The 27,777-nt window shown below is 43.6% G+C and overlaps 1 protein-coding gene across 1 annotated transcript in view; it reads right to left on the bottom strand.

The window, feature by feature from the left end:
• Positions 1 to 27,777, bottom strand: part of LAMC1 (laminin subunit gamma 1) — a 106,224-nt gene that overhangs the window by 32,505 nt on the left and 45,942 nt on the right. The window contains exons 2-4 of the mRNA XM_079760546.1: positions 9,054 to 9,358; positions 5,127 to 5,257; positions 2,974 to 3,140 (exon numbers count right to left, since the gene is read on the bottom strand). Of these exons, the coding sequence (XP_079616672.1) occupies positions 2,974 to 3,140; positions 5,127 to 5,257; positions 9,054 to 9,358 (603 nt within the window). The remainder of the gene's footprint in view (positions 1 to 2,973; positions 3,141 to 5,126; positions 5,258 to 9,053; positions 9,359 to 27,777) is intronic.

The following is a 27,777-nucleotide window of genomic DNA, read 5'->3' as shown; positions in this document are numbered from 1 at the left end:
CAATTTCCCACATCTCTGTGACAGGTGGTGTTAGAATAAGAATGACCGACAGATGCATTGCTCATTAAGAAAAAGAAAAAGTTTGTCAATAAAGAGTTTATATAGAAAATGTTCATCCTGATCAAAAACAGCACCATCATAAAAGACAAGGAATTCCTTTTCTTAGAAAGAAATCTCCAGGTCATTGTTCATCTATATATATATAAAAGCCTAAGCAACTGAACAACGGAACGACTGGTCGACTGGTCACTATGATGTGCACTGACCACCAGGGGGCAGACACTCAATGCAGAAGCTGCCCCCTGGTGGTCAGTGTGTTCCCACAGCCAGCCAACCTCCTGTGGTCCCGCCCCCTGGCTGGCTGGCCCTGATTGGCCCTGACTGGGACTGGGCCAGACGGCCCCGATAGCCCCCAACCACCGGCCAGGCTGAGGGATCCATCTGTGAACGAATTCGTGCACTGGGTCTCTAGTATACAAATAAAAGCCAAGTCAAATTACAATTTTTCTGAGTCTTTATCCTTCATCCTAATCCCAACTCCAAGAACATGCCAACGTAAAAGCAGGCTTCAAGGCACCTTAACGTTTCAGGCCTTAGATGATTTAAATAGATTAAGATATGAACTTTCAAGGTGCCAGGTTATCTGCATATCCAGACTGGGCTAACCTGAGACAAAGGGGTTATAATTAGTGCTTCTGCAGACGGAAGCAGAATTAAAGCGAAATCTGGATCCACTGGGGAGCCTCGGTGCCAACTGCGTCATCTGTTAAGTAACTAATGATACCACCCCCTACAGGGCACAGCCATAGTTTAAGAACAAGTATCTGCAGTCATAGAAATCATTTATTACACTGTATCAGAATTATTGATTTTTATCAGAATTATTGATTCTGCCCAAAGTATCTTTGATTCTACAGACAGTATCATGCACACTAAATAAAAATAATAAAGTTTTATTTAGAAAATAAAGTTTTATTCGATTTCAGGAAGTAGTTGTTTTAAAATATTTAATTATGCGTATTTTCTTCCTTCATTTACAATCAGTTCTTTTATGATATTATACTTGAACATTTTTTTAGAAACTCGAATTACTGTCACCAAATTAAGAGTTGTGTTAAGTAACTTTTATAGCTCCCTTTCCCTTCTTCAGTAGCTGTTTCTTTTCCCTCCAGCCTCCCTAGATTACCCCACAATCAACCCAGCCAGCCCCACCGGAACAGTCTGGTGCTTGGAGACTATGAGCCAGAACAATTCCCGGGTCTCCACTGTCCTTACCCAAGGGTTTTCAACCTTCTTCATCTCATGGCACACATAAACTAATCACTAAAATTCTGCAGCCACAGCTGTCACACTGCGTGCTGAGGGAACACCAAAAATATATATTTTGCCAATCTGATAAAAAAATATAGGTATAATTTTGACTCATTCACATTGGATGGCTACTGCTGTGTTGGCTGGTGCCATTTTGTGATTTGACAACCTCAGGGAGAGAGGTCAGTGCCCTGACGAAGCAGTCAGGTACTGCACGTTTTGACAATTCTTGCGGCACCCTGGCTGAAAATCGCTGTCTATCCCGCAGCTCAAGCAGAGGCTGTGGCTCCCTCCTCAGCAGCTGGTAAGAGGGAAGGCAGCTGTCATTTCCTCTTCCGTAGCTCGAGCCCCTGGACAATACTGAACTATTGTCACAACCTCCAGAAACGTTCTCTGAGGGGTCACAGGGCCAAAGGGACAGAGGAAGAAAGCAAAGTGACTTCGCTCCTCATCAAAGTCCTTTGCCTACGGCATTCAGCTCATTTGCTCGAGATAAGCTGGCAATCCAGTGTCTTTGTTCTCATAATGTTCCTGGACGGACCCTAAATATGCCCACGTCATTAAACAGAATACTTTCTGAACACAGGTGTGCATTTACTTCGGTGGCACACCTTAGGAATATTTCATTCTTTCTCTTGCCGGCCTTTATCATGTAGCTTCCAACACTGGATATTACAGTTCAGTAAAATAACTAAAGAAGCCCAAGCAATCGTTTAGGAATGCTGGAGGAGGCTATAAAGTTAATCTGCAAATCTGGGATTTGTTGAGGGAAAGAAATGATGAATAAGGAAATCTGCTCTGGGCAGCTAATAAAATTAGTCATAAGATATCAATTCTTTCTCAAGGCTTCTGCCAACAATTCCTGCAAGTTCACAGGGTCCGCTTTCTTATTCAATTTATTCCCAAGAGACCATGATAAGGGATATTTATAAGAACATGAGAAAATTATAGCTGCTTTAAAATTTTCTTAAGTCCTTGGCGAGTCATAATTATATGGTTTCATGGTTCCTTTCTCCTAAGATTCCTTTCCCTATCTGTTCAGAGTAAACAAAGACGTTGTGAAGGAACAAACAACGTGTTATCTTCTCCAGTTCACCCTTTCCTAGGGATTCTAGTGTCTACTCTTCCTCCCAAAGCCACCGCCTCTGCATGAGGGGAGTCAGAAAATTCTCCCCACTGAGCTCTTTAGTGACATCAAGGAAAATTAATTTTTTATAAATAAACTTTTGAATGGCAGTCTTAGTCTAGAACTCATTGTAACTGACACATGTTCATCAATGACCTTAGCTCTGGAGCATTAGTCGGAAGAAGACTATTTTAAAGGACAACAAAGAAGAAAACTGGAGAAATCATATGTTAGAGCTGACCACACTGGCCCGGAATCTGGATCTAAGCACCGTGCCCAGCACTGAGGATGCTGCTCCCATCCTGGTGTGTGTGCTCAGGAAGGAAACACACAACCAGCATGGTTTATGTTTACAGCCAATCGCCCTCATCTGTGATGTTCCTCTGACGTCCACGTCCTACGCTTTCAAAGTATGAAAGAAGCACTGCCTTTCGTTGTTTGCCTTTCAAGGAGGCATAAATGCAAGTCACCCATTCCTTCCTCCACCCCTGAAAGATCTCAAGATAAGTGAACAGCCCGACGCACGGGACACTCACGCAAGCATTCGCTGGCACTCTCGGCAGTCGCCCTCCTCCACGGCCGGTCGTTGAAGAAAGGAAGACACTTTTCACAGTCTACTCCGTAGGTGTTATGCTTGCAGTCACACACCAGCTTGTTATGCTCGTTCTTCACACACTCGCTTGCGTGTCCATTACATTTACACCTGGGGAGAGGAGAGACACTCAGAAACAGGAGACAGCTCGAAAGCCTCAGAAATGGATGCAGAAAAAGGATGGACACAGGGAACCAAAAACAACCTCTGAATATGCTTGAGATCTCCATTCGAAACTGTAAACTGAGGAGCTGAGTAAGATTAGGTAAGGGCTGTTTGAGTTTTCAGGTAGGAAGAAAAATTAAACCGGAGGGGGAAAAATGTGACTTTATTTAACAGGGGATGGGGCATTAACCAGACGCGAGGAGAAAGTCCCTAAACAATATCAGAGGACATCTGCAGCATCACTTCCTGAAGTCAAATGTGTGTGCCAAGAGGCAGCCAAGTGTACTGGGTAAGAAGAGCATGGATTCTGCAGCCAGGCTGCTGGGTCTCAAGCCCCGCCCTGTGATTTACCTGTAGAATAGGGAAGATGATAATGTCTATTGCACAGGGTTCCTGGGAGGATCAAGAAGTTGCTTTATTCCTGTGCCTAGGATGGTGTAGGCACACAGCAAGTCAATAATTATGTCAGCCATTATCTGCCATAATGATTTTCAAGTATTCTGATCTGAGGGCAGCAAGAGACATTAGATACCTCATGATCAGATGGATCTCTCTGGGGTAAGAATCCTTGCAGGGTCCCCTTTAGATGCAGGTAAAACCATAAACTAAGAGCTTGTAGAAATCCCCATGAACACCAACGTGCCCTCTGGTGTGCTGAGTTTCCCTCACTTGCTTCCTTGAAGATAGCAATCGGTTCCATAGCTTCAACTACCACTTAAAAATACACCCAAACATTTCTGGAACATCTACAGCATAACCAGATGAGTCTCCAGCTCTCATGTTTCTCCCAAACTCCTTGACTGCTGCACAAATTTAGACATCCTCCGTGACCTACAATTTTACATGTCTACACGCAAACTCATCGTCTTCCCAATTAACTCATCTTCTTTATTAATTCTGTTAATGGTACCACGATGCTCCTGATCACTAAACCTTACAATCATCATGACTAAATCCTGACAATTCTTCCTTCACAATAAAATGCATCTAAATGTTCTTTTCCATTCTATTGTCACCACACCCTAATGCCAGGTGTTTGTTAGCTATCACCTAGCTCATACAGCGTAGTAACAAGAATAGAAATTCTCTCGAGCATACTCTGCTCATAACTCATACATACATGCCCACAACTAATCTTCCTGATCCGCTGTGGTGGTATCACAGCCCTACTGAAAAAAAAAAAAAAATGACATGATTTCTCATTGGTGACAGTTTCCATCAGCTTCCACTGAGCGTCAACCCCTCCCCAGGAACACTGCATGCAAAAAAAAAACAATGTTTCTGCTCTCGAGACCTTATAGTTTAACAGGGGAGGTAAGTCCAAGGTTCTTGCCTGCTCTGTAAAGTCTCTGGCTACCAATTGATCTCTCTGGTTTACAACTCTACCAATTCACATAAGAGATTTTCCTTGAGTCAAGTAGGCTTATACTCTGCCAACTCTAAACTTTAGTTCATGACCTGCCCATCCTTCTGTACCAAACCAGACATCCTTCCCACTCATCCAAATCATCCAAGACCCAGCTCTGAGCCCATCTGCTTCTCTAGCCTGACAGTTCTGCAGCATTCTCTGGCATACGGCATCTTTTTATCTAAAACATGGGGCTATGCTGGTATTTACTTTTTCACATATTCATACACTGTCTGCCCCATTCCTGGGTAGGATCCTAGAAGGTCCAGTTCTTATCCGTAGGTGCATGTCAGCCCTACACTTCCTCCGGAGCTTCATGGTGCCTCTCTATTATAGAGCTTTGCACTATATTCTCAATAAGAATTCACGAAGGGGACTGATTTGACAAGGTTTTAGAAAACCTACTTACTTGGTTTTTACAATAAAAAGGACTAAAACATTATTAATACAGTTGTAAATAGTTGCTGCATTCACTTCTAAACCAAAGCTCGAATCCCTTTCAAAGTGTTTAATAGTTTACTTACCTACCACCTACGGAAAAATCAGAGATTGCGTAATAGTAGGACTTGAGAACTTTGGGGTCATTAAACACCTCGTCTCCGAAAGTGTTTAGGCGATTGAGAGTCACTCGGATGTCGGTGGCTGTTACCCACTCCTGTGAGAAAACAAAAACAGAAAAAACAGCTAGTGGGACGGAAGATAAGGGATATAAATGGGACCAAGTTTTCTAAACAGTGACTGTATCATTTAACGTATGTCCTCTTCTAGCATTAACTCAATCGTAATACTCAATGGTTCCTTTAATTTCTTGGATATTCTTCTCCTTCTTGACTCTTCCTTTCTTTGTTCTAAGTTGTTACTTTATCACTCAGAGTCCCCCAAATCAGGAATAATACTAGTTTCTTCACAGGCCATTGAGAGGCTTAAATGAAATATACTTCTAAATGCCTGGCATACACTGGGTACTCAACACATGTCCCTTCTCTCCACCCTGTGTCCGCACCCCAAATCCAATCAGATATTAGCACAGAGCTCATGTGACTCCCCACTTGTACAAGACATGCTGGTCGTTGTTACCTCCTCCTGCCCACTTGGCACCACCTATCGCTCCCTCCGTAGCCAATCCACTCCGATAGGTCTGGGAGAGACATCCAAGTAGAAGCACTAAATCATTACACTGGCCTCAACCAATCAGAGTCAGTCTTTGTCTTGACCCTCTCCACAATTTCACTTCTCTGGGAGGCCTTCCTGAGCCACCCTACCTAAAACTGCTACCACCCCTGAAAGCCCGATTTCCCTTCCCTATTTTATTTATATTGTCTGTTTCTGACACCATCATCACCAAATTGTAAGCAGGAAATTTTTGTTTTATTCACTGCCATTCCGCTCGTATAGGAGGTGCTCACAGGGTATTTGCTGAGCAAATGAACAAATGGGAAGAAACTACAGCTGATCAACTTGGTAGGCGTACCATAACGGCCAAGGGTAAGAATGAAGGTTGTACAGTTTCCCCCTAGCGTTTGTGAAATCAAAGCCCTTGTAATAAATGCCCTTTCACTGAGCTAATGCGAGTCAGGTGTTTACATCTGTGACAGACTGTTATACAAATGATGCCAACCCATTGTCATTGCTGGTGTCCCCGCCCTGCGGAGCCCCTTTCCACATGGGTTCTGGGCTTGGGCGTGTGATTTGCTTTAGCTGAGGGGACATCTGCAAGTGTAACACGAGCAGAGGCTTGATAAGCACTTGTCATGGGACTTGCCCTCCTGGAATAATTCCACCATCACATGAAAAAGCCCAGACTGGCCTCCTTGAGGATGTAAGACCACAGGGAGAGAGAAACCCAGCTCCCAGCTCACCTGCCGGCGAGTGAGCCCAGGGCAATACAGAATCAACAAGAAATAATAAATCATGGTTGTTTAACCAAGACATCATCTCCACTTCAAGTCCTCTCCTGGGACTGCACTACAATCATATATGGAGACATAACGAGACGCAAGAGCGAGTGCAGGGCTGTGGGCGAGACTGGGAGGCACGCCCCTGATTAAGAACCACTGCTTCAACCACGCCAAACACCTGGCAGACAGAACACAAAGAACTCAGAAAAGCTAATCTCCACCAAGCCTCCAAGTATAATTAGAAAGGAAAGAGATGATGATTTCACCGCATCCAAACTTGGAACTCCAATAACAACTCCCACTCATGGCCACAATGTTAGGAATCCTTTCGTCGTCTGTAATGTAAATAGCTAAACATATCTGTGTTTAATGCTTATTATATTTTATATAGCCTTCACCTTTATCACAGCTCTCCAGAATAAAAGTTTCTCAAGGGCTGAATCTAAGGTTCTCCCCCCTCTTTTTTCCCCCTCATAGTGGGAACCTTCAAAAGAGCAGACAGACCCTGGAGCAAGACTTTCTGGGTTTTGAGTCCCAGTTCAGCCACTTAAAACTGTTTGGGGCAAGTTATTTTATCCTTTCTGGGCCTCTGATTCCTCATCTGTAAAATGGAGATAACCAAGAAGCATCTACCATAGTAATCCTGAGGGTTGAGTTAATATTATCTGAAGGGCTTAGAACAATGCTTGTCACACTGTGGCACATTGTGGTAAGTGCTGTAATAAATGCTAACCATCACCCTAAATCAATGCATGCTTGGTAATATTCATATACAATGACACCAAGAAGGGCTTCCCTCCTGGCAGGGAGATAACTTCTGGAAGGCGGCACAGGGGGTGATGAGGAAAGGGTGCTTGGCCTCTCCTCACTGTCCAATCAGCTGAAGCTTAAACCCCCTTGGCAACCAGATCTCAGAGCCAGAGCGCTTACATCTAGAGACACATAGTTAATGTCTCTGCATAACGATGCCAACTGACCAAATCCACCGCAGAGGCTTACAGCATTTTTTCCACATTAAGTCTCGTGAGTTCCTGTGGAACAAGAGCAGCAAACATCAGAATTCCTATAGCTGGCGAAACGGCCTCAAGACAGCTGACAAGGCATCCAGTTAGCGAAGGTGCCAGAAAACCAGTCACAACATTATGTCACGGCCTTTTCCTACTGGCTATCCATTTGCCTCTCCAGGACAGTCAAACACAATCATTTGTGTGGGAAGAAACAAAGCTAGCAAATGTCTGCTGGGTCAGCTTGAAGAGTCTTTGTAGATCACTCCTCCCCTAGGCAGGCAGTCTCCTGCTTTTTCATCTATCAAAGTCAGCTAGTCTTCCTGCCATTGACTCTGGGCACCTCTTACTGCCAATGCAAGAAACGCTTTTCTGAAAGACTCTGCAAACATATCCATTGCTCACTACACCCTCAGAGTTTTCCAAAATCAAGATGTATAATCTCCCAGCCAGCAGCTTACAGAAATACATGGAAAGGAAGAACTGGACTCGAAGAGAAATATAATCTCATCTATGGCCACTGTCCAAAACCATACAACCAAATTAAAGGAAGAGTCCTGAACATCATAAATTCCAGAGAGAAAAATGAGAAGACATAAAAGCATTAAGCCCCTGCTACTGAGAAATCACAATAGCTTTTCATGAAACGAGCACAGCTTTTGCAAACCCTCATCCAGTATTTCTTGTCTCAGTCAATTACGACAGCCTGCCCCCATTCACATGTCAGCTTCAGCCACAGGACAGAAGTGCCTCCAATTCTGTGTTAATGTGCTGAGTGTGTGTGGCATGAGGCTCGCCAGTCTCACCATGATCAAACAGCCAGAACATAAGAAAAAAAATCACAGAAATCTAAGCAATATGTAAAGGTGCTGTATGATGGTGTATAAGGAATATGTACACAGCATTCATGAGAACAATTCTTTCTATTGCTAGATAGGGAAAAGTTTCTATGACAGTGCTTAAGCATGATACCAGGGGTACCTAAACTTATATCCTGGCACAAACACCAGTGCTATAGGCAATGAGGAGTTTTCATGATTGGCAACAGTGCCAGACAAGCCCAATCAGAATTCCCTGGCACAGTAATGAAGGAAGGCGGCATTCTTAACTATCCTGCTTCAGCTGTTCCCTCTTGCTAATAAAATATCTTCTAGTTTGTCCAATCAATGAAGAGGTAAGAAAGGATGCAAGAAAACCGGATCAATTAGTTCAAATGCCCTCTTCACAAGGTCAGAAGCAAAATGTTTCCACTTCAAGTACAAACACTAGAGTTAAAATGGCCCAACTTTAAAAAAAATTTGTAAAGTTTATATATCCCAGGACACACTTGCAAGTGCATGAGAACGTAAGAACAAACATCAACCGGGGGGTGGGGTGGGGACAGGAACAAAACTGCTTTCCCTCGCTTAGGGAGAGTCCACAGGAGAGCAGAAGGAAAGCCAGCTGTCTGTCTTGCTGGGGGACCACAGGCCCCATCACCACCATCTTCCTGCATCCCGTGCGTACGTGGGAGAACCACCTGGCTCCACGCCACCCTCCGGATGCCTACCTGCAGCACAGGGCTATTGTCAAAGTTGTAGGCACTGGGTCTCCCCTCCAGCGTGGAGAAGGCCACGTTGCCCCCGGTGAGCGGGGAAATGTCACTGAACTCGTCGGTGCACAAGGCCTGCTGCTCGTCCTCGCCAGTCCTGATGAAGCCGCGGTTCATCTTGAAGTAGGTGTTCTCACAGGAGCCGCTGTAGTACTGGTAAGGAACCCAGGGCCCGTCCTCCCGCGTGCGCTTGTAAATGGCGAAGCTCTCGGGCCGGCTGGTGTGGAACCTGAGGCGCACGTATGTGATGTCAAAAGATTTTCCTACGGGACAAACACATTGAAGTTCATATCTCATGTGTGAAGCCAAAAAAAAAAAAAAGCCCCCCGGTTCCCAGTTTGCTTTGGAACTTGACAGAGAAAGAGTGTACCAACCACCCTGTGCACACCAGACTAAGAAGGCTCCAGAACATACAACACATCGGCCGTGTCCGACAGGCTGGTCTGCACCTGGAACGGAGCACGTTTTCCCACACAAATGACAAGTGATAGTTGGTTCATAAGTTAGCTCATGAAAGCCTACTTATGACATAAGTCGTTGAAATTTCGTTTGCCATAAAAATCGTAGCATATGTTAGTACTGTACTCACACTATTAAAAATAAAATGGGGGGGGGGAGTACATTTATTCTTAATGCTGAGGTTTCAGCAAAAGCTTAACTGAGAGATAGAAAAAAATGTTTTTGAAAGTGGGTATTCTGGGCACTTTCAAAATGTTTAAAAACTCATTCCATATTAACTATAGTATTATCTCTTCATGCAGGAAGCGTATCCTGGGCACTGCGATGCTACTTATCGACCAGATTAAGAAAGAGAAATCTGATACCGGGAGGACGGTGGTTGAGATAGGAGGCAGGGCATAGGGTAGGACAGAAAAAAATTCCTCCAGTGGCTGAATAAACAGAAAGAGAAAAGGAGAAAGGTGGCTTAAAGCAGTTGTGTTTGAACATGTTCAAAAGAGAACAGGTGAGAGGTGAGCCCTGGTCAGGGAAGGGAGGAGTTAGTGGACTGTCATCCCTCCGGAAGAAGAATCCCTGAATCAGGCAGCTCCCTACAGCTGCCAATCCGACGGCAGGGTATCTTGGTCGCCAGCCAGCGTGCCTTCGGGTGGGTAAAAGAGGTCATGTGCAACTGTTCATTCATTCAGAAATTGGGTCTGACACTATCTTTTCTTTGCTGCTTCTATGCCAGAGTGAAGATCACAGTTTGGTCAACAAGTATTTGTTGGGCACAATGACAAGCTCAGGCCTCGGCTGTATACTTTGGGGGACAGCATGTGTTAGGGGTCCTTGTACGCAAGGAGCTTCTAGTCTTTTCTCCCCAAGTGAATTAACTGCACAGGAAGAACCATCCTAATCCTCCCCTACACGCTCAGAAGTGCTGAGGGCAGACTTCAGCCGTTTTCTCACTTCCTGGAACCCACTCATCCCCAGGGGAACGATGCTCATGTGTGGCCTGGAATCTCCAGCTCTCTCTCTAGCTGTCTGAGTCCATCTCCTGCACTCCTCAATGCAAGACAGCACCTCTGCCTCCAGGCAGGAGGCCTGCTGCAGTCCTGGTACAGATCTGAGACTCAGTGTCACGGTGAGTTCAATTGGGAAAAGGAGGTGGTAAGGGGAGGAGGCAGGAAGTAAGAGCAAAAAGGCCACGGAAGCCATGTGTGCAGGCTCTGTTCTTCACTCCAGTCTATCTATTATAAAATTGATGTGATGAGCCCTATCTGATTGTATTTCTCAACTGGTCCTGATCTTAAAAGACAGGTTTGATTAACTACCCCCCATCTACACAAAACACACACACACATATGAGCTTGGTCACAAGGACGTGTGGCATGAAAGAACATAGGACTGGGCACCGTGAGACCTGAGTTCAGGTCCTGCCTCCTTCAACGACTAGCTGTGTGATTTCTGCTCTGCCATTTTCCCCTCTAAAAAATGAGGATGATAATCCCTGAGTCACCCACTTCAAAGGGTTGTTGCAAGGTCAGACTAAGATCTTGTATATATTTGACTCATTGTAAAACTCTATACAAATATAAGGTATTATGACAACAAGGTTTAGAAGAAAATTCCTGAACGAGGACCCTGGATATGTTCACACATAAGGGCCTGATTATTCCAGGGACCACCTGGTACAGCCTGGATCTTCTATCTACAATGCAATCCAATATTTTGCCTCGACACAGGTCATGGAAATACAGTTTACAACCCTCCTATTAAAGGAACGCAAATTTAACCTCTCTTTACTATGTAAAAAATGTCAAGACATCACCTTTGCATGAGGGTGAGGCTATAATGCAGTATCTAGGACATTCCAGAGACTATCTAAGACATTCCAGAATGGGAAAACCACTTAGGAGTAGGTGGCTCAGGATGTTCAAAGGCTGACTCGCTAATCTCTAGATTACAGATGACTCTTACTTTTCTACTCTCTCTGTCTACATTTATGATATCGCAATCTCATTTTTCTTTAGCAACCCAACCTGCAGAAGATTGGATCAAAGGAGAGAAGGCAAAAGAGATCAGGGTGCTTTTGAGTTCCATAGCAACATCTGTACCACAAAGCCACACCCCGAAAGAAACGGGCCTATGTGCTCATTCTCACTGCTGACACACCTAGAAAGCAATCTTGCTAGCATGAAACCTGGAGGCAACCTAGCGTGCGGGTGCTGGCCTTCCCTCACCCAGCCTCCTTTTCAGAGCTGCTCTTCTCTTCCTAACCTATAGCCACCGTTGGAAGAGGAAAGGCTGATGGGGCGATCTGTGGAGGAGGTGCACACGGTCCACACCACAAGACAGCCACGTGGACTGACTGCTCATAGAGTTGCAGTCCGTCCAGCAGTCGCTACAGAACGTTGCGCTTCCGTGCGAGGAGGGCTATGACAGGGAAGTGCACAATGTTTTGGGAGCATGGAGGGAAGTCACCTAATCTAGATTTGCGAGGTTTTCCAGAGGAGGTGACATCTAAATCTAAAACCTGAGGAATGCAGAGGAACTGGCTGAGCAAACAGGGTTCAGTTGTCCAGGCAGATGGAAGAGCATGTGTGAAAGCCCAGAGGACGGAGACGTAATCACTGGAGGAATCGGAGTTGACAGTGTGGCTGGAACTGGAGAGAGTAGCTGGAGATGAGCTAACGAGGAGGTAGAATATGCCGGCCAGAAGTCATGCTAAAGAGCAACTTCAATTTGAGGACAATGGCAAGTCACTGGAAGATTTGTCAGGAAACGCATGGTTTGGTTTGATTTTTAGAAAGATCCCTCTGGCCACTGTGGAAGGAACAGGACTAAGGGTGGGGAGAAGAGTGAAGATGATGTGGCAGTAATCCCGGAGAGATGACAGTGGCTGAACTAAGAGTAGGACAGCTGATGAAAAGAAATGAATGGATGCCAGTGAGATGTAAGAAGCAGATATCAACAGTAACTTGGTCACTGATGGAGGATGACGGGGAACAGGAGCCACTTCTGAAAGCCTCCTCTACATTTACCCTGTTGACATTCTGTTTCACTGTCAAATCTTTTATTCATTTCATAAAGGTGGGATACAAGAATGTGACTAGTGGTGGTGGAAGGATTGCCTCCATGTAGGAGGAACCCTGCATCCCTGCTTGCTATCTGGATGCAAATGCAAGTGACTTTGTAGGTTTTAAGGGATGGACATTGAAAGAATTCTAACTGATGACTTTTTATTTCTGTGCAGTGAAAACCAAGGGTGTCAGGTAAGGGGTGGGGGAATGTTGGTGGGGACTATGTGAAGAGAGTGTAGAGACTTCCTAAGAGCCAGTGTAGAGACTAGCAAAGAGATGACTGGAGAAAAAGAAGGCTTGCTGGGCAGAGACTACACTGCGGAAGAGGGAGGAGATCATGACTTTGTATGGACATCGTTGTGCAGGTGTGATTTTCTACATAGGTGCAATGGAAGGACAATAAGATAAGGAGACTCAAGTTACTTCAAGAAATCTGGAATCTATTCTGAATAAATACAGAAGCAAATACAGAAAACAGAGTGGAAGAGTCAAAGCTTAGCTGTCTGTGCTATCCAGGATTACCTGCAACCATGAATAAGGAAGAACTGGGAAAGTAAGGAGCTACTTCTTATTCCATTAAACATTCCAATTCAGAAAATCAGAAGTGCGTGTCTGAAAAGTGTAACAGCAACTACACAACTAGAACTAGGACATCTTCCACCCCTCACCTCATATTCATACAACTGAGTCTCTCTGTCTCTCTCTCTCTCCATACTTCCCTACTCTGTATCTGTCTGTCCTACTCCTTTGACAGCGGACAAAGTACAATGATCTAGTTAATCGGTAGATGAGCAGAAAACAGGACCAGGTCTCCTGATTTCCAGTCCAGTGACAGCTACAATACTATCGTTACACTGAAAGAGTGTCCAAGGAGACAGTCTGACTTGAAGGTGAAGATGCCAAGCACACAATTCAGAAAATCAGAAGTGCGTGTCTGAAAAGCGTCCCAACAACTACACAACTAGGACATCTTCCACCCCTCACCTCATGTGCATGCCCATTAAGACTAACGATGAATATACACACCCTCAAGAAAATATTTAGCTTCTGAATGTTCTCCTGCCTCCCCCCTCTCTCTGCCACATTCCTCCCATAAACAAAAAGCCTCAAGTGCAGATGTTTAGAATGAAGCACACAAAATTAACTAATACTTCCTGCTCTGAGTCCTACACTTCAAGCTGGCGAGGGAATGAGAGAAGGGGAGGGGGCCGCCTGAACAACGAGAATCAGCCTTTGTTCACACGGGGCCAAGCCAAAGAATTCCGCTTAAGCCTCCTACGTGGTGAAGTATTTCTAATCGCTGAGCAGGGGAGAAACCCTTCCTGTCTCAGAACTGGAGTCAAGCACTGACTTTTGGCGAACATAAACGCCTCTCTGTTATGTGCAGCTCAGAAGAATTCCACTGAGTTCCTTGTATAACAGCCTTCTTCACAATGAAGTAATGAGCGACAATGGCCATACAGAATTTTGCAAAACTTCAAAATGCCCTTCAGTGGCCTGAATTAGACCAAGAAAACGAGTTCATTCTGAAGTCTCCAATTAGGAGTCACTAATTCACTACTGTACTTCTGGGCGAACTCCTCAGAAGCATAAACTGACTGTTTTCCTTGCAGTCAGACTTGATCTTCTGAATCTTAAAACTTGAATAAGGTTGTAGCACGTAAAGTCCAAGAGAGATGATAGATGTTTAGGCTGCTAAACGAGATCCCCCAAACAGTTAACACAAACAGTAGTCACCAAAAGCAACTATTTGAGAACGTTTTCCATTTTGTGAGTGGTGTAACTGCTGGCTGAAACAAGAGTTCCCAGGACAACATGCACAGCTGCGTTCCAGCTGTTATCGCTCCACCTCGGCAGGCAGATTGTCCAAATACGGCCTCGCCAATCAAGATGACCCCGGGCCAAGTGAATGCTGAGTGTGGGATCCTCAAGTGGACAAGGATGGGTGAGCAGGAAGAGGACTGATGAGCACATGCAGAATGTGATCTGGGTACGTGGAGTCATTCCAACTGCCAGGAAACTCAGTCCTGACTGCCTGTTAACAAGCTAGCTACCACTGCCTAAAACTCTTCTTCAAAATAGGTTCTTTTTAAAAACTTACTATCCCAGTCCTTTCCCTTAAATTTCAGTGCCCCTCTGTCATGGCCTCTCTGTCAATCGGCTTGATGCCAACAGTATGAGGGCACAATCCCATAGGAAATACATCTAAATCAGCACTACTTACACCCAGGACAAGTAACCTTTATAGCTGGGTATAAAATAGTCATTTTAAATTGAATTTATTAAAATAAATGCAATGGAATTTACGATTTGAGAAAGCTTCAATGGTTCACATTTCCCGAGTACTTGCAATACGCACTTCCTGTCACACGTGTCACTGCCATGACAGAAAGACATGCTAAGATGAGTAGTGCTGGAATATGGAGTTTCAGTTCTAAGCTGCCACCTGACATATAACAGAGCAGGTAGCTAAAAGAGAAGTGATGACAACCATTTGAATCTTGTTTAAACCCAACAAAATTCTATACCATTGGCTATTTATAAAAATAATTGTACGGCTGTGACAAAGGAGCTTAGAGGAAAACCAATGTTTTGAAATACATTGGCATGCCTTGGGGAAGATAATCTCTTAGGAAAGCAAGATGTTTCCATAAAGCACCAAATTTAAAGTGTAAGCCAAAGAAGACAGTTCTACCTTCATCTCCCAAAACTACCAGTTGGTGCTATTGTTGAATAAGACCATGGCACTAACCTAGCGTAGCAATCTTCCAAACATAAACTCTTTCTGCTTGCATTGCCCAACTGCGATATCCAAAAATGCCATATACCCTTCAGCAAATGGAAAGGTCAGAATTGACCTGGTTTAACACACATCAAATATGAGATCACCAGACAGCTGTTATGTGAACAGAGAGAATTAGAATTCTTCACTGAACGCCAGAACATCACACACTCTTGAAGAGTAATTTCAAATAGGTGTATATCACTGTTAGATGCTACAGATATTTGCCATTATCATAACATAAAATAAATTCATCCTAATTTGTATATCTTTGTCATTTTATTTGAAACCTTCACCAGAAGAGACAAGATTCCCAAGTGAAATTCCAAGCCAAGTATTGGGCATATGCCCTCTTAACCCAAACCTCCTGCTCACAAGATTCCATACCAGCCCTAATTCAGGCTAGTAGGTCACAAGCATGCCTGAAATCCTTGAGCTGAGCTAAAGGAATGAAGCCAGCATTTACTCCCACTCACCCGAGCTGAGGCAAAAAATCCATTCCGCAGAACAACAGAGTTCTAACTACAGGGGATTGACTGACAAGTGCGATTTAATGGAGTCACCTAAAGAAAGCAAAGAAGTTAATTATAATACTAAGGAAATAAAATATAGAAATAGGAAGGCAATAAAATATAAGCTGCATAAGTAAAACCCATATTTTAAAAATGTAAAATTGTTTAGCTATGAAAAAAAAAGACCACACAAGTATATGGGAAGTAATGTCTTCTGTGATATCCATGTACTGTTCCAAACTGCCCATACTTTCACCCATAACAGAGGAGTGAAGAATGCAAAATAATAGTGAGAAAATCTGATTGGGGAAAAAAGATTCTTATATATAACGAGAGATTCTATATGCAATGATAGACTAAGATAAACCCTAATAAACCTTCACCCCCCCCCCCACACACACACACTCACATGTAAGGCCACAGAGAGTTGAACAATAGTGTGCTTTTATTTATTAAACCGCTATTTGCTAAGTGAATTTAAGCTGAAGTCCACCAAGACAATCTATTTAGAAGATACCATTCTTCATTTTGGTAGAATGCCTTTACTCTCATTACTTTAATTCCTAATAAACTTGGCCTCTTATTTCCCTAAATCATATACTTCTTTTTTCCTAACTACCCTAAAATATCTTAAATACTAAAATGTCTTGGTTTTCACAATTGCTTAACCTTTTGCACTCGGATGTCGAGTGTGACTCGACACGGTTAGCATCGGTAGCAGGAATCGAGAAAAAAGCAAGCGAGTGCAACGAGTTAATTTCTGACCACAGCCACCCATTAGGTCAAGCCCGGTTGATAGCCATAACTGGTCTTGATAATTCCATGTCCATTTTTTTCCCATTCATTCAACAAATATTTATTGAGCACCTACTATTTCATCATTCTATGCACTAAGGCTATGGAAGAGAATCACAGAGCCCAACACCGTAGGGCTTAGGGTACAGTTGGGAGTGGAGGTGGGCAAAGGATAGATAAAAAGCAAAATAAAAACAAAAATTTTGTGTCAGATGATAAAAGATGTGGCGAAGAACAAAGTTAGGGGGAGGAATGCCATTTAATACAGCGTCACCAAGAATAGCCTGAGGTGGACAAGAGCATTTGCGGAGAATTCGGGAGAAGGGAAACACGTGGGGGGAAGAACATTCCCGGAAGGACAAAGGCAAATACCATGAGGCAGGAGCATCTTGGCAAGTTCCAGGGAAGGTGACAAGGCCAGTGGGGCTGAATAAGGGTGAACAAGAAGGAATGTACAGGGGATAAGGTCAAGAAGCTGAGGGGAGGAGGGCCTGCCCATCATGTAGGCCTTACAGGCCATTGTAAGACTGGCTTCTACTGGTTTTTTGTTTTGTTTTGTTTTGGCTTCTACTCTGAATGAGATGAAAACCCGCCGGAGGATTTTATACAAGGGAGTAACATGATCTGACTAGTATTTTAAAAGGATCGCTCTGGCTGCTTTATTGACAAAAGACTACAGAGGAGGCTATAGGGACAAGAGGGCTGGTCAGGGTTCTTTTGCAATCACCCAGGCAGGAGATAAGGGTAGTTTGGTCCAGGGCAGAACCAGCGAGCAGTGAGCAGATTCCAGCCATATTTGGAGGGTAAAGTGGACCTGGTTTACTGATGGATCAGAAGTCAGGTGTAAGCTGTTCCATAAGCAACCAGAAAGAAGAAGCCGTTGTTTTCTGAGATCATGAAGAACATGGGAGAAACGGGGATGGGGATGGAGTGAAAGGAAATTGGGGATTCAATTATGAACCTTTTAACTTGGAGACGTTTATTATGAAACAACTGAGTGGACATGTCAAGTAGGCATTTAAGTATGGATTTCAGGGAGAGGTCCAAGCACGAGAGAGAAATCTGGAAGTCAGCAGCAGCCAGACCGAACTAAAGGCCATGGGATTAGATGAAAACACCTAGGGAATGAACGCAGACGAGGGGTCTGCAGCTGGGTCTTGGGACATGCCAACTTTTACAGATGGGGAGATAAGAAGACTCAGCAAAGGAGACTCCAGAGGAATAGACACTGAAACAGAAAGAGAATCAAGAGTAGAATTCTAGAAGCCAAGATTAAAAAAATTTTTTTTCAATAAGGAGAGAATGATTGATTGAATCAAACACTCCTGAACAACTGAGGAAGATGAAGACTGCACACTGGCCACTGGATTGAAGAGCCTGACAATTGGTTTGTAGTATAATGACAGGGATGAAAGCCAGAGAACGTTTGGGGAGGGGGGGAGAAGGGGGAGGCAGAGATTGCAAAAGCTAATATAGACAATTTTCCAAGTAATGTTGCTATAAAGAAATGAGATGGTGGATGGAGGGGAGGAGAGGGGGTTCAGGAAAAATTGCTTTTAAAGGTGGGAAGACAGCATGTGCTATGTTGATCGGGTGATCCAGTTAGCACTGGACGGTGAGGACCCTCTCTGGCAGTGTCAATGGACGAGAGTGGGTTAAAGAGACCCACTCTGGCCCACCATGAAGTGTGTGAGAGAAGCTTTCCAAAGGCCTTCTTCAAGAAAAAAGAAATAATGGGATGAACAAAAACAATGGAATTGGAATCAACAGGATCACCGAAGTATCTAGATTAAAAAGAATCATCTGGTTCCAAAACAGTTCAAAACCCACAGGCGCTCTGGAGGGCGCCTCCCCAAGAGCCCGGCCCCAGGCTAGGCTTTCCTGCTACAGTCGTTCCCATAATCCGGCCCACGTAAGGCTCCAGCCGGCCTGGTAGCATCACCTAGTGAGCTTCCGCAAAAAATGCAGACTGTTATGCCCGACCCCCACAAGTTCTGTTTTGGTAGGGTCTGGGAGGGTTCCCCAAATCTGTATTTTAAAGGGCACCCTAGGTAAATTTTTATGCACATTTGAGAAATACTGCCCTAATGTAAACTCTTTTTTTTTAAAAAAATACATTTTTATTGATTTCAGAGAGGAAAGGAGAGGGAGAGAGAAATAGAAACATCAATGATGAGAGAGAATCATTGATCGGCTGCCTCCTGCACACCCCCTACTGGGGATCAAGCCCACAACCTGGGCACGTGCTCTTGACTGGCATCAAACCCGGGACCCTTCAGTCCACAGGCCGACGCTCTAGCCACTGAGCCAAACCAGCTAGGGCTATATAAACTCTTCTTCATCCTGGCGCTCACCCTTTAAAGACTCAGGTAGGAAAAGGCCTCTGCCCTTGGTGCTCAGCTGCAGGATCAACTAAGTCGCTTATGGGTGGTGACTTTGACTTTCACATGTCATGTATTTCAAGGTAAAATTTATTGCAAGTGTTAACTGTGCAGGCCTGCGCAGTGAACCAGAATAATAGCAGTTTATCTTCTTTAGGACACATACAGAGGCTCAGCTCCACAGGGGCTGCTCACTCCATGTCCAAGGAGGCTTGGAGTGACTGGGCCAACTGAACCCAAACTCTCTCCAACATTATTTTCCATGCTAATCTCTCAGTCATTCAACTTGTGTCCTCAGGGCCCTATCTCCCAGGCAAGTAGAAATAAATATATGTTTGATTCTGAGCAAACCACCGACTGCTGGGGCTTTCACTGTGCTATTCTCATGCAGACAATGGTCGGGATTCCCCAAAACCAAATTCCCCATCCCTTCTGGTTCCTGTCCTTCCGGCCTCCTCCCAACCATTACTGGTACGTAATAAAATGATACAAGACCAACAGCAGTTCTCAGTGGCAAGGGACAAATCTGGAAGCAAAGAGTTAACTTCTGCTTCAGTGCACTCAGAAAGATAAGAAAACACTTTTTCTCCTTTGTCTAGTAGCCTAGACTTGTTTAATCCCAGTCTGTGTCGGGCAGTGTTGGCATTTTCAGGGAGGGTGCTACATTCTGCTGGTTAAAGACCAATGTGAAATATTTACTTTTCAGAGAAGAAATTTCAGGTATGTATTTTACATATAAATATATACACATACACACACACACACACACACACACACACACACACGCTTTAGAGCAAAGTATCAGGCACTCACACTGCTATTAGAGAGAAAGAGAGGCGGAAGGGGAGGGTTAGGAATAAGGGGAAGGAGAAGAAAGGTAGATTGATTAAAGAATTAGAAGAACACTCCAAAACTCCAGACTTGATATTCTGGATTTTAAATTCTCTCACAACATTCACACTGAATCTATAGGGTGACCTTTTAGTTTTCATGTCAGAAATACTTGGAGGCTCCTGTTCCATCTCCTCCCAGACTCAAGCCTTAGGGACACACCGTTAGTAGTTTAGAATCTAAGGTTGGCAAACTGTACCTATGAATCAATAAGTAATTCTGGGCATCAAATGTATTTGGATTGCTCTTAATCTTGTAAAATTTCTGAATGCACCTCCTCCTTCTTCCGCATTTTTGGGGACAATAGAGGACACATTCAGATTTCCTTGGCCCAAATTTTGAGCCTGTGTGCCCTGCAGAAAAGAGGTAAAATGAAGGGGCAAGATAATTAGCAGTTAAAAGGTGAGGAGATGGAGATTCAACTCATTTCCAAGGTCAAATCTGTACTAATAATCTTTAGCTCTTATACGGCCCACGAACTTGAAGCCATCAAGCAGAAAGACAAGGAAAACAACACTTTTTCAGTCACAGCATTTCCCCAGTGGTGCCCCTGTCAACCCGCTCCAGGGGAGACTTAATAGCAGTAACAGCAATGAAAGGAGGGAACCCAACTGATCAATTCAAGGAGCTGGGACAGCAGGAAAAAACAGATTAAAAACCACACACAAAGTGGAAAAGGCCAGCGGATCCCATTCAGTCTCTGCGAGAACCTCCCTCCCTGTCCGCTGGGTGGGAAGGAATTCGGTCCTTCACACAGGCCTCCTTGTGCCTCTGCTCTTCTGAGCGGATGGACATTCTACATCATGAAAATGCTCTGCCAACTGTCACTCTTTCCACAAGCGACTGATTGTGAGCAGATGCCCCTGTAAATAAGTATAAGCGAATACGGCCCCTTTGCATTTGTCGTCCACCCCTGCCCCCCTCTTTGCATAGGAATGGAAATGCACACTCTACAAAGTATTCCTTAGACACCAGAGTTCGTGTTCTCTGCATCTCTTCATCTCTCGTGGGCTGTGCCTGGACTTGCTGGCGCACTGCTGATTAAATTAAGCCCCCCACCCGCATCGAATATCTGAGATGTCTGCAATCTCCCTAAGTATTTGTGGGCAACCTTGTACTCCCAGATGCTAGGGTCTGCCTGTTTGTCCTAATGACTCGAATTAAACACTGAATTACATTCTAGTACAGCCTCAGTCTAGAACATTTGATAATCTACTACAACAAAGAATCAAAACGTCTAACCAGAGTCCATCAAAATTACTGATGTATGCAGTGTTACAGATGAAATAGTCATGTCTAAAGGCACTTTTTTTTCCTATTAAATCCCTTTCCTTTTCATGTACATCATAATTTCAGAAATTTCTTTGTTTTAAATTTCTGTTCAGGAAATTAGTAAAGTAGTGAAGAGGGTTTTTATTTTTTATTTTTTTTAAGGAAAATAGTAAGGAGTATCAATGTCCCTATTTAGGGAGGAGAAATATTTAGTGATCACTCCTGAAGCTGTCTTATAAATTATGTACACACCACATCCAGTGAGGGGGCATTGAGGTCAAAGAGAAGATCATGACAAATTATTTGCATAGCGCCCTTCAGGTAGGCCGATCAGATTCCCGGTACTTCAAAAAGGGGCCTCTCTTATCTGCCTTTCCTTGTACAGTGAGAGCAAACTTAGCGGTGGTATCAGAAGAAATGCTCAAGTCCATCCTTTGCCATATTTCAAACAGACAGCCCTTACCCACAGGAGTGCCTCGAAGGCCCACAATGGGACCCGCTCTTCCTTTCTATTTACATTCTGGATGGCAGCCAAAGTCCTCCTGGCTCTCTTTGATCGGATGCCAAAGACTTGGTATCCAACACCCACCTAGGAGAAATTCCCTCAGGAGCTCCACAGCGAAAGAGGGGGTACGAAGGAGCTGGGAGACAGTCTACGAACCCACCCTACATCATATCACCCCCCAGCGTATGAATCTGTGCAGGTTACCTGTGCAGGTCAGTGCAAACTCCCGAGGTGTGTTATTGCAAGACTTGACTAAGTCTGAACAACGGTGCTTCACTTTCTACCTCCAAGGCAGACCCTAAAACACTCCAACATAACTTGAAATTCCTCTCCAGACTTGCCATCTTTTTTCTCCATCTACCATTTCTCCCTTCTAAGTCATCCTCCAGCCTTCACTCCTTCCAAACCCCACCTGTATTTAGTTCAGGTTTAGTTCAAGTGCCACTGTCTCCATAACACTTCCAACCTGTATTATCCTCTAAGCTCTTCGGGATGCACCGTGTAATTCGGCACTTGAGTATTTACTCCTTTGTGTAAGTTTCTTTTCTCCTCCAAGAGTTTAACTTATTCAAAAGAAATCTATCTATACTTTTTAGATATTCTCAAGAATAATATTTTTCAAGCTTTCCTGACCATCATACACAGTAAAAAAGAAACTTTACGTTGTAACCCCAAGCACACACAACTGAAACTCCAGCTTGATAAAACAATGCAAGACTGTGATGCAACCTGATATTCTATCCTATTATCCATTTCATTTGTTAGAAGGCGCTAGTCACAGCTCACTACGTTGATTTTATGACATTAGGAAGTTGTAACCCACAATCTGGAACGCACTGTTCTGCAAGCTCTTGGGCACCGCTCTTGGCACAAAACAGGTGACCAGTAAATACTTGTTTACTGTTGGTTGACTCACCTCCTACACACAACAGGTCAGAATTCTACAATGAAACAGTGCTTTCTGGATACTGACATAAAGTTTAAGATGATATACCTTTCAAGACCTTCTTCCAATTATTTTAAAAACAGGGCAATAGAAAAAAAAGAGCCTTTGTATGTGGCAGCCTTTAACAAGATCAAAGAGAAAAAATAGCTTTTCCCAAAAGCTAAAAGGCAAAAATTCCATTCATCAAGATGGCATCCCTAAGAGGGCCAGAAGCCCCCAGCCCTGCCTGAACTGATCCTTCCAGAGACCTCTGTTTAGCAGCTCTGGTTCCTGAAGTCCTTCCACCATGAGCACGCTTGAGCCTTCAGGGGAGTAGCAAGGATTTCCTCTCTGTGGGGTAGATGGACTGATGCCCAGTCCTGGGGGTAAGATTTCTACTAAAAAGAAGACATTTGGGTATTTATTGAGAAACTCAATGCTCCATGTTCATGGCACTTTTTCCATTGACTTATTAGTACCTGGAATCATCTCACTTATTTTTTGCATGTTTTGTTTAAATCCCCGTTTCTTATCCCTCTCCCCCGCCCCCCGGCCGCCCCTCCCCACATACTCATACCCAAGAGAGTAATGAGGACCAGGACTGTCTCTTGCTGTCTCTTTACTCTGGGGTACATTTTTCTTGGTGCCCTTTAATGGGAGAGAAGTGTCTGACTTATGAAATAAGCAGCATCCCTATGAGAGAAAGAGAGTGGCCTAGGTAAGTCTGGTTTGCCATCTGGTTCATTCATTCACTAATTCACTCATTTTGCAAACATAGGCTAAAACTTACTGCATGCCCCCCAGGTTAGACACTGAAGATACAAGGATAAAGCAAGACTCAACCCTTGTCCTAAAGGAATTCCATACAATCTCTAAGGGAAGACACGAATAATTAAAATGTAAAGTGAGTGCACTGCTGAGGTAGGGTTAAGTAAGCAGCAACCTTACATCTGCTTCTCATCCGTAAGCCAGTTCTGACAAAAGGAACTTTAAAATCCAGTTCCAAGAAGCTGGACTCTATACTCTTAGGTGTCAGTGACATTTCTAAGGATACTTCCCCACTAGATCGGAAACCCTTTTTCTTAAAGTTACATTCCAGAGAAATGCCAGAATGCCGTAGGAGCTGATTTCACACGGACAAATGACATCTGAGACATGAAGTATCAGCTGGTTTCCAGTTAACGTCAGTTCTGTAAAGACTTGGGTAATTTCCTGAACCTATACAGGCGCCCGGTCAAATCCTAGATTGCCAGCTGCCGGTGAGCGCATACTGAATGATCTGCGAAGGCTAACAGAAATCCAGGTCCCATTTTTAAGGGCACGGCTTCTCTACTGACTGCGAGCACAGGGTTCTCACACAGCGGCTTCGCCTTTGGATGAGGAAAAGATAACTTCTGGTTTCTAAGTGCACAAACGATGAAGCATTTCGATCTCCAGGCTCTAAACAAATAATCAAACATCTCTGTCCACATCTAGCCACAAGGGACAAAGGACACGCAATGTCTCACAGTAAGTTCCTCAGCAGCGGGGAAGAATGGGGTTTTCTGCTCTTGCTTCTCTCACCAGAAAAAGTAAATGTCTGGAGCCCTTTGAAAATTAGCCCAATCCCCAGAACAGTGGAACTACACTGAACTCCCACCACTACTTGGCTCACGCATTCTTCCACAAGTTTGGAACAAAGACCCCATTGACTTCCGCATGTAGGCGGATTAGAATTGCAATGCAGCCATGCAGCACATTGCTGCACAGTGGATCCACCCCGGTGAGTCCGGGGAGCCGTCGTCCCTAGATTTTGCCCTGTTTTCCTTCTCTCCACAGAAACACACTGGCAAGGCCACCCTATATCACCTGAATGTGTCATTTAGCATAAAGCAGGTTTGCTTGTGGATTTTAGAACAGATATGGGCATTACATTTTTTTTTTTAATTTGCCTGCTTATACTTAGTGCTGTGTCCAACCCTTTTTAGAACTCTCCTAAAAGTCCAGACTAAGTGGGCACATGCTAAGGGTCAAACCACTTCAAGTTCCTAAGTGTCCAGTGAGGACCGAAAGAGAAAAAACATTAGTATGAATAAACGAAAGGCATGTGAGGATGGGAAAGGGCTAAGTGGGAGAAAACATGAGCAAAAGGATAGCATGAGCGTAAGCCAGTTTTCAATGCCTTTAGAATTCTTAAAGCATGTTCATAAAACATTTTTTAGTGGCAACAACTTTCGGAATTGATTTCCAAGCAGGAACAGGAATAGAATACGTAAGGATGAATGTGTCTCTGCCCTCCCGAAGTTTACAATCTAGTGGAACCCAAATCAAAGGGCAACACAGAGCAAGCAGGGAGTGCGGTTTCAGCAAAGGCATAAGCAGGCTGACTGATCCCAAGTGAGTGGTTTCCTAAACTTCTAAAAAGCAGTTACATACAAATTTAGATTTCTTCTTCTAAATAATTGATAAAATGGGTGTTTTTGACATAATAAACCAATATAAGATGCACCCCTAACTGCATTTTATTTCAGTGTTCCTCCTGTTTTCGTATATGAATTTTAAGAATATTCACATTGAGTAAGGGCCTGGTACTGTCAGCATTTCACTGGAAGGAACCCACCCAGAACTTAAATGAATACATGTACAGGTAAGGGCAGAGCCTGGTTCTAATATCATATGTGCCTGAACAAAGAAAATAATTTCTCCCCTACGTTATCCTTTCAGAAAGAGGAGAACTGCTTTATATTCCAGTTCTTACTAAGTTTCCCAATTACTTCATTTTAGACCACAAATTACTGTGGAGAACTCAAATTAGCTTGCAAATAACAGAAGTTTTGGAAGTTTATAAAGAACACAGGATAGAAGGCTTTTTGTTTCTTGGGGTTTTTTGTTTTTTTTTAGAGGCAAACATTTTAAGCCAGATTTATATAATTATCTCTGGAAGGTATAACTTTAAAATTAAAAGTGCTGAATATTGTAAATAATAAGCCTTTTAAATGATACTTTATTAGGCAGGAGAGTAAGTGGCTATATCATTAAAACCCCAAATATAAAACAAAGGAAAAAAATATACTGTTGTTATATGAATCAGTATACATGGCTTAAAATTAAATTTCCATGATAGCAATCTCATACAAATTTGAAAAGTACTGTATCATAAACAACTTATTCATGGAAATAAATGTACATAATGTACTCTGGGAAACTGCTGATAGCTAAAAAGTAACTTTAATAATCAATGATGCCAAAGATGTAGGCAAAAAAAATTGTAATAAAATTGTTCCATAAGATGTAAGAATGTAGGAAACAACCCTAACTTTTTATTTTACTTAAACACACAAATTAATCAAGTAAATATTTTCAAAAGACATCTGATTATTTCACCTATATCCCTAAAATGTTTACATATTAAAAGTCGGTAAAAACCTGTTTTAAAAATCTTCTAATAGGGAAAATGAGGAATAGCTTAATATTTGCAGATATCTTTTACAAATATTCAGATGGTAAATTTCATGTTATTACTCAAAAGAAACAGGATGGAAGCCCGAGGGGGGGATTCTGTATGAGAATTCTTCAAAATTGAACAGAGCGGTACCTACACCCTTTTCAGTCCCTGAAGACACCAGCACAGATCAGGTAGTATGTGGATGGCAGGCCAGCCACGCGTCAGGTATGAACCTCGTATGTTGCCACACAGTAGCTACAAGTCACCCAGGCGGAAGGGTGCCCTGCTTGAGACTCTTCCATCCCCTTCCCACTTTATTCCGAATTCAAAAGGAAAATCAACTTTAAAGGCAGATCAACACTAATAAAATGAAATATCAGTACAGAAATCAGTATACTGGCAGAATGGGAGTATGGTAACAGAATAGCAAAGGGAGAAAAAAAATCTTTTTCTCTTATTTGCCTGGCACCAACTCAGAAAATTATCACCTTGCTTTGCTTCCTCTGGAGTCCTCCCACCTACACAAGTCACTGTGAAAGCCAGAAGTGTTGGCAGAATTGTTAGCCCAGCCAGCCGGAATGTGAGCTTTTGAGCATTTCACTATCTTTGCATGAGCTGTGCTAAGGCCAGAGAGCCCTTGCTCCACGATGTCACTAACAGGACAAACGATGATACTGTCCACATCAAGGCTCGAGCCGGGAAGCCTCGCCAGGAAACTATCCTGACTCTGAAGAGCACTGTCCAGGGTCACAGTCCTCACTTCTACTCCCAGCACTAGGATATGGTTGGCCCCGGTCCTAACAAACCCCAGATTAAGCCGTCTTCAGAGATCCAGGCGCATGCCTGAAATGCCACAGATCTCTTCATCAACACGCACACAGTGAAGCATCAGTGCCATCGTCACAGTAGCAACCTGACTGCATTTGCAGCAGCAATTCCAAATGTAAGATGCAGTTTCAGGATGGCCAGCGGTGATTCGGAAAATGGAAGGTGTTGGGAAGTCCTCGCCCTTCAGCGCCCTTTCTCAGGCACCAGGGTGTGTGCACACACGTCACACACCACGGTCCACCCTTTTACCCTGACCCTTCACACTTCACAGTCATCTGCCAAATGATATCCTCATAAGGAAGGCATCAAAAGCACACTGAGCATCCCAATCTCTTTAGGATTAAAAAGCATTACTACGCTCATTCGTTGTTGGTGGGGGTGTAAAATGGTACCGTCACTTTGGAAGACAGTTTGACAGTTTCTTACAAAATTTCACTCACGCTCACCATATGATCCAGCAGTCACGCTCCTTGGTATTGAAAACGAAATGAGGTGAAACCTTATGTCCACACAAAAACCTGCTCATGAATGTTTATTACAGCTTTACTCACAATTGCCAAAACTTGGAAGCAACTAGGATGTCCTTCCACAGGTGAATTCATAAATAAACTGTGGAATATCCAGACAATGGTATATCATTCAGCAATAAAGAGAAATGAGCTATCAAGCCATGAAAGGGCAGGAAGGAACCTTAAATGCGTGTTACAAGCCAATCTGAAAAGGCTACAGATTGTATGATTCCAGCTATATGATATTCTGGAAAAGTAAAAACCACGGTGATGGTAAAAAGATCAGTGCTTGCCAAGGATGTGGAAGGAGAGAAGGATGAATAAGTAAAGCACAGAG

This window comes from Cnephaeus nilssonii, assembly GCF_951640355.1.
Source record: "Cnephaeus nilssonii genome assembly, chromosome: 21".
NCBI classification, from domain to species: Eukaryota; Metazoa; Chordata; class Mammalia; order Chiroptera; family Vespertilionidae; genus Cnephaeus; species Cnephaeus nilssonii.
This window is presented reverse-complemented; position numbering and strand designations above follow the sequence as displayed.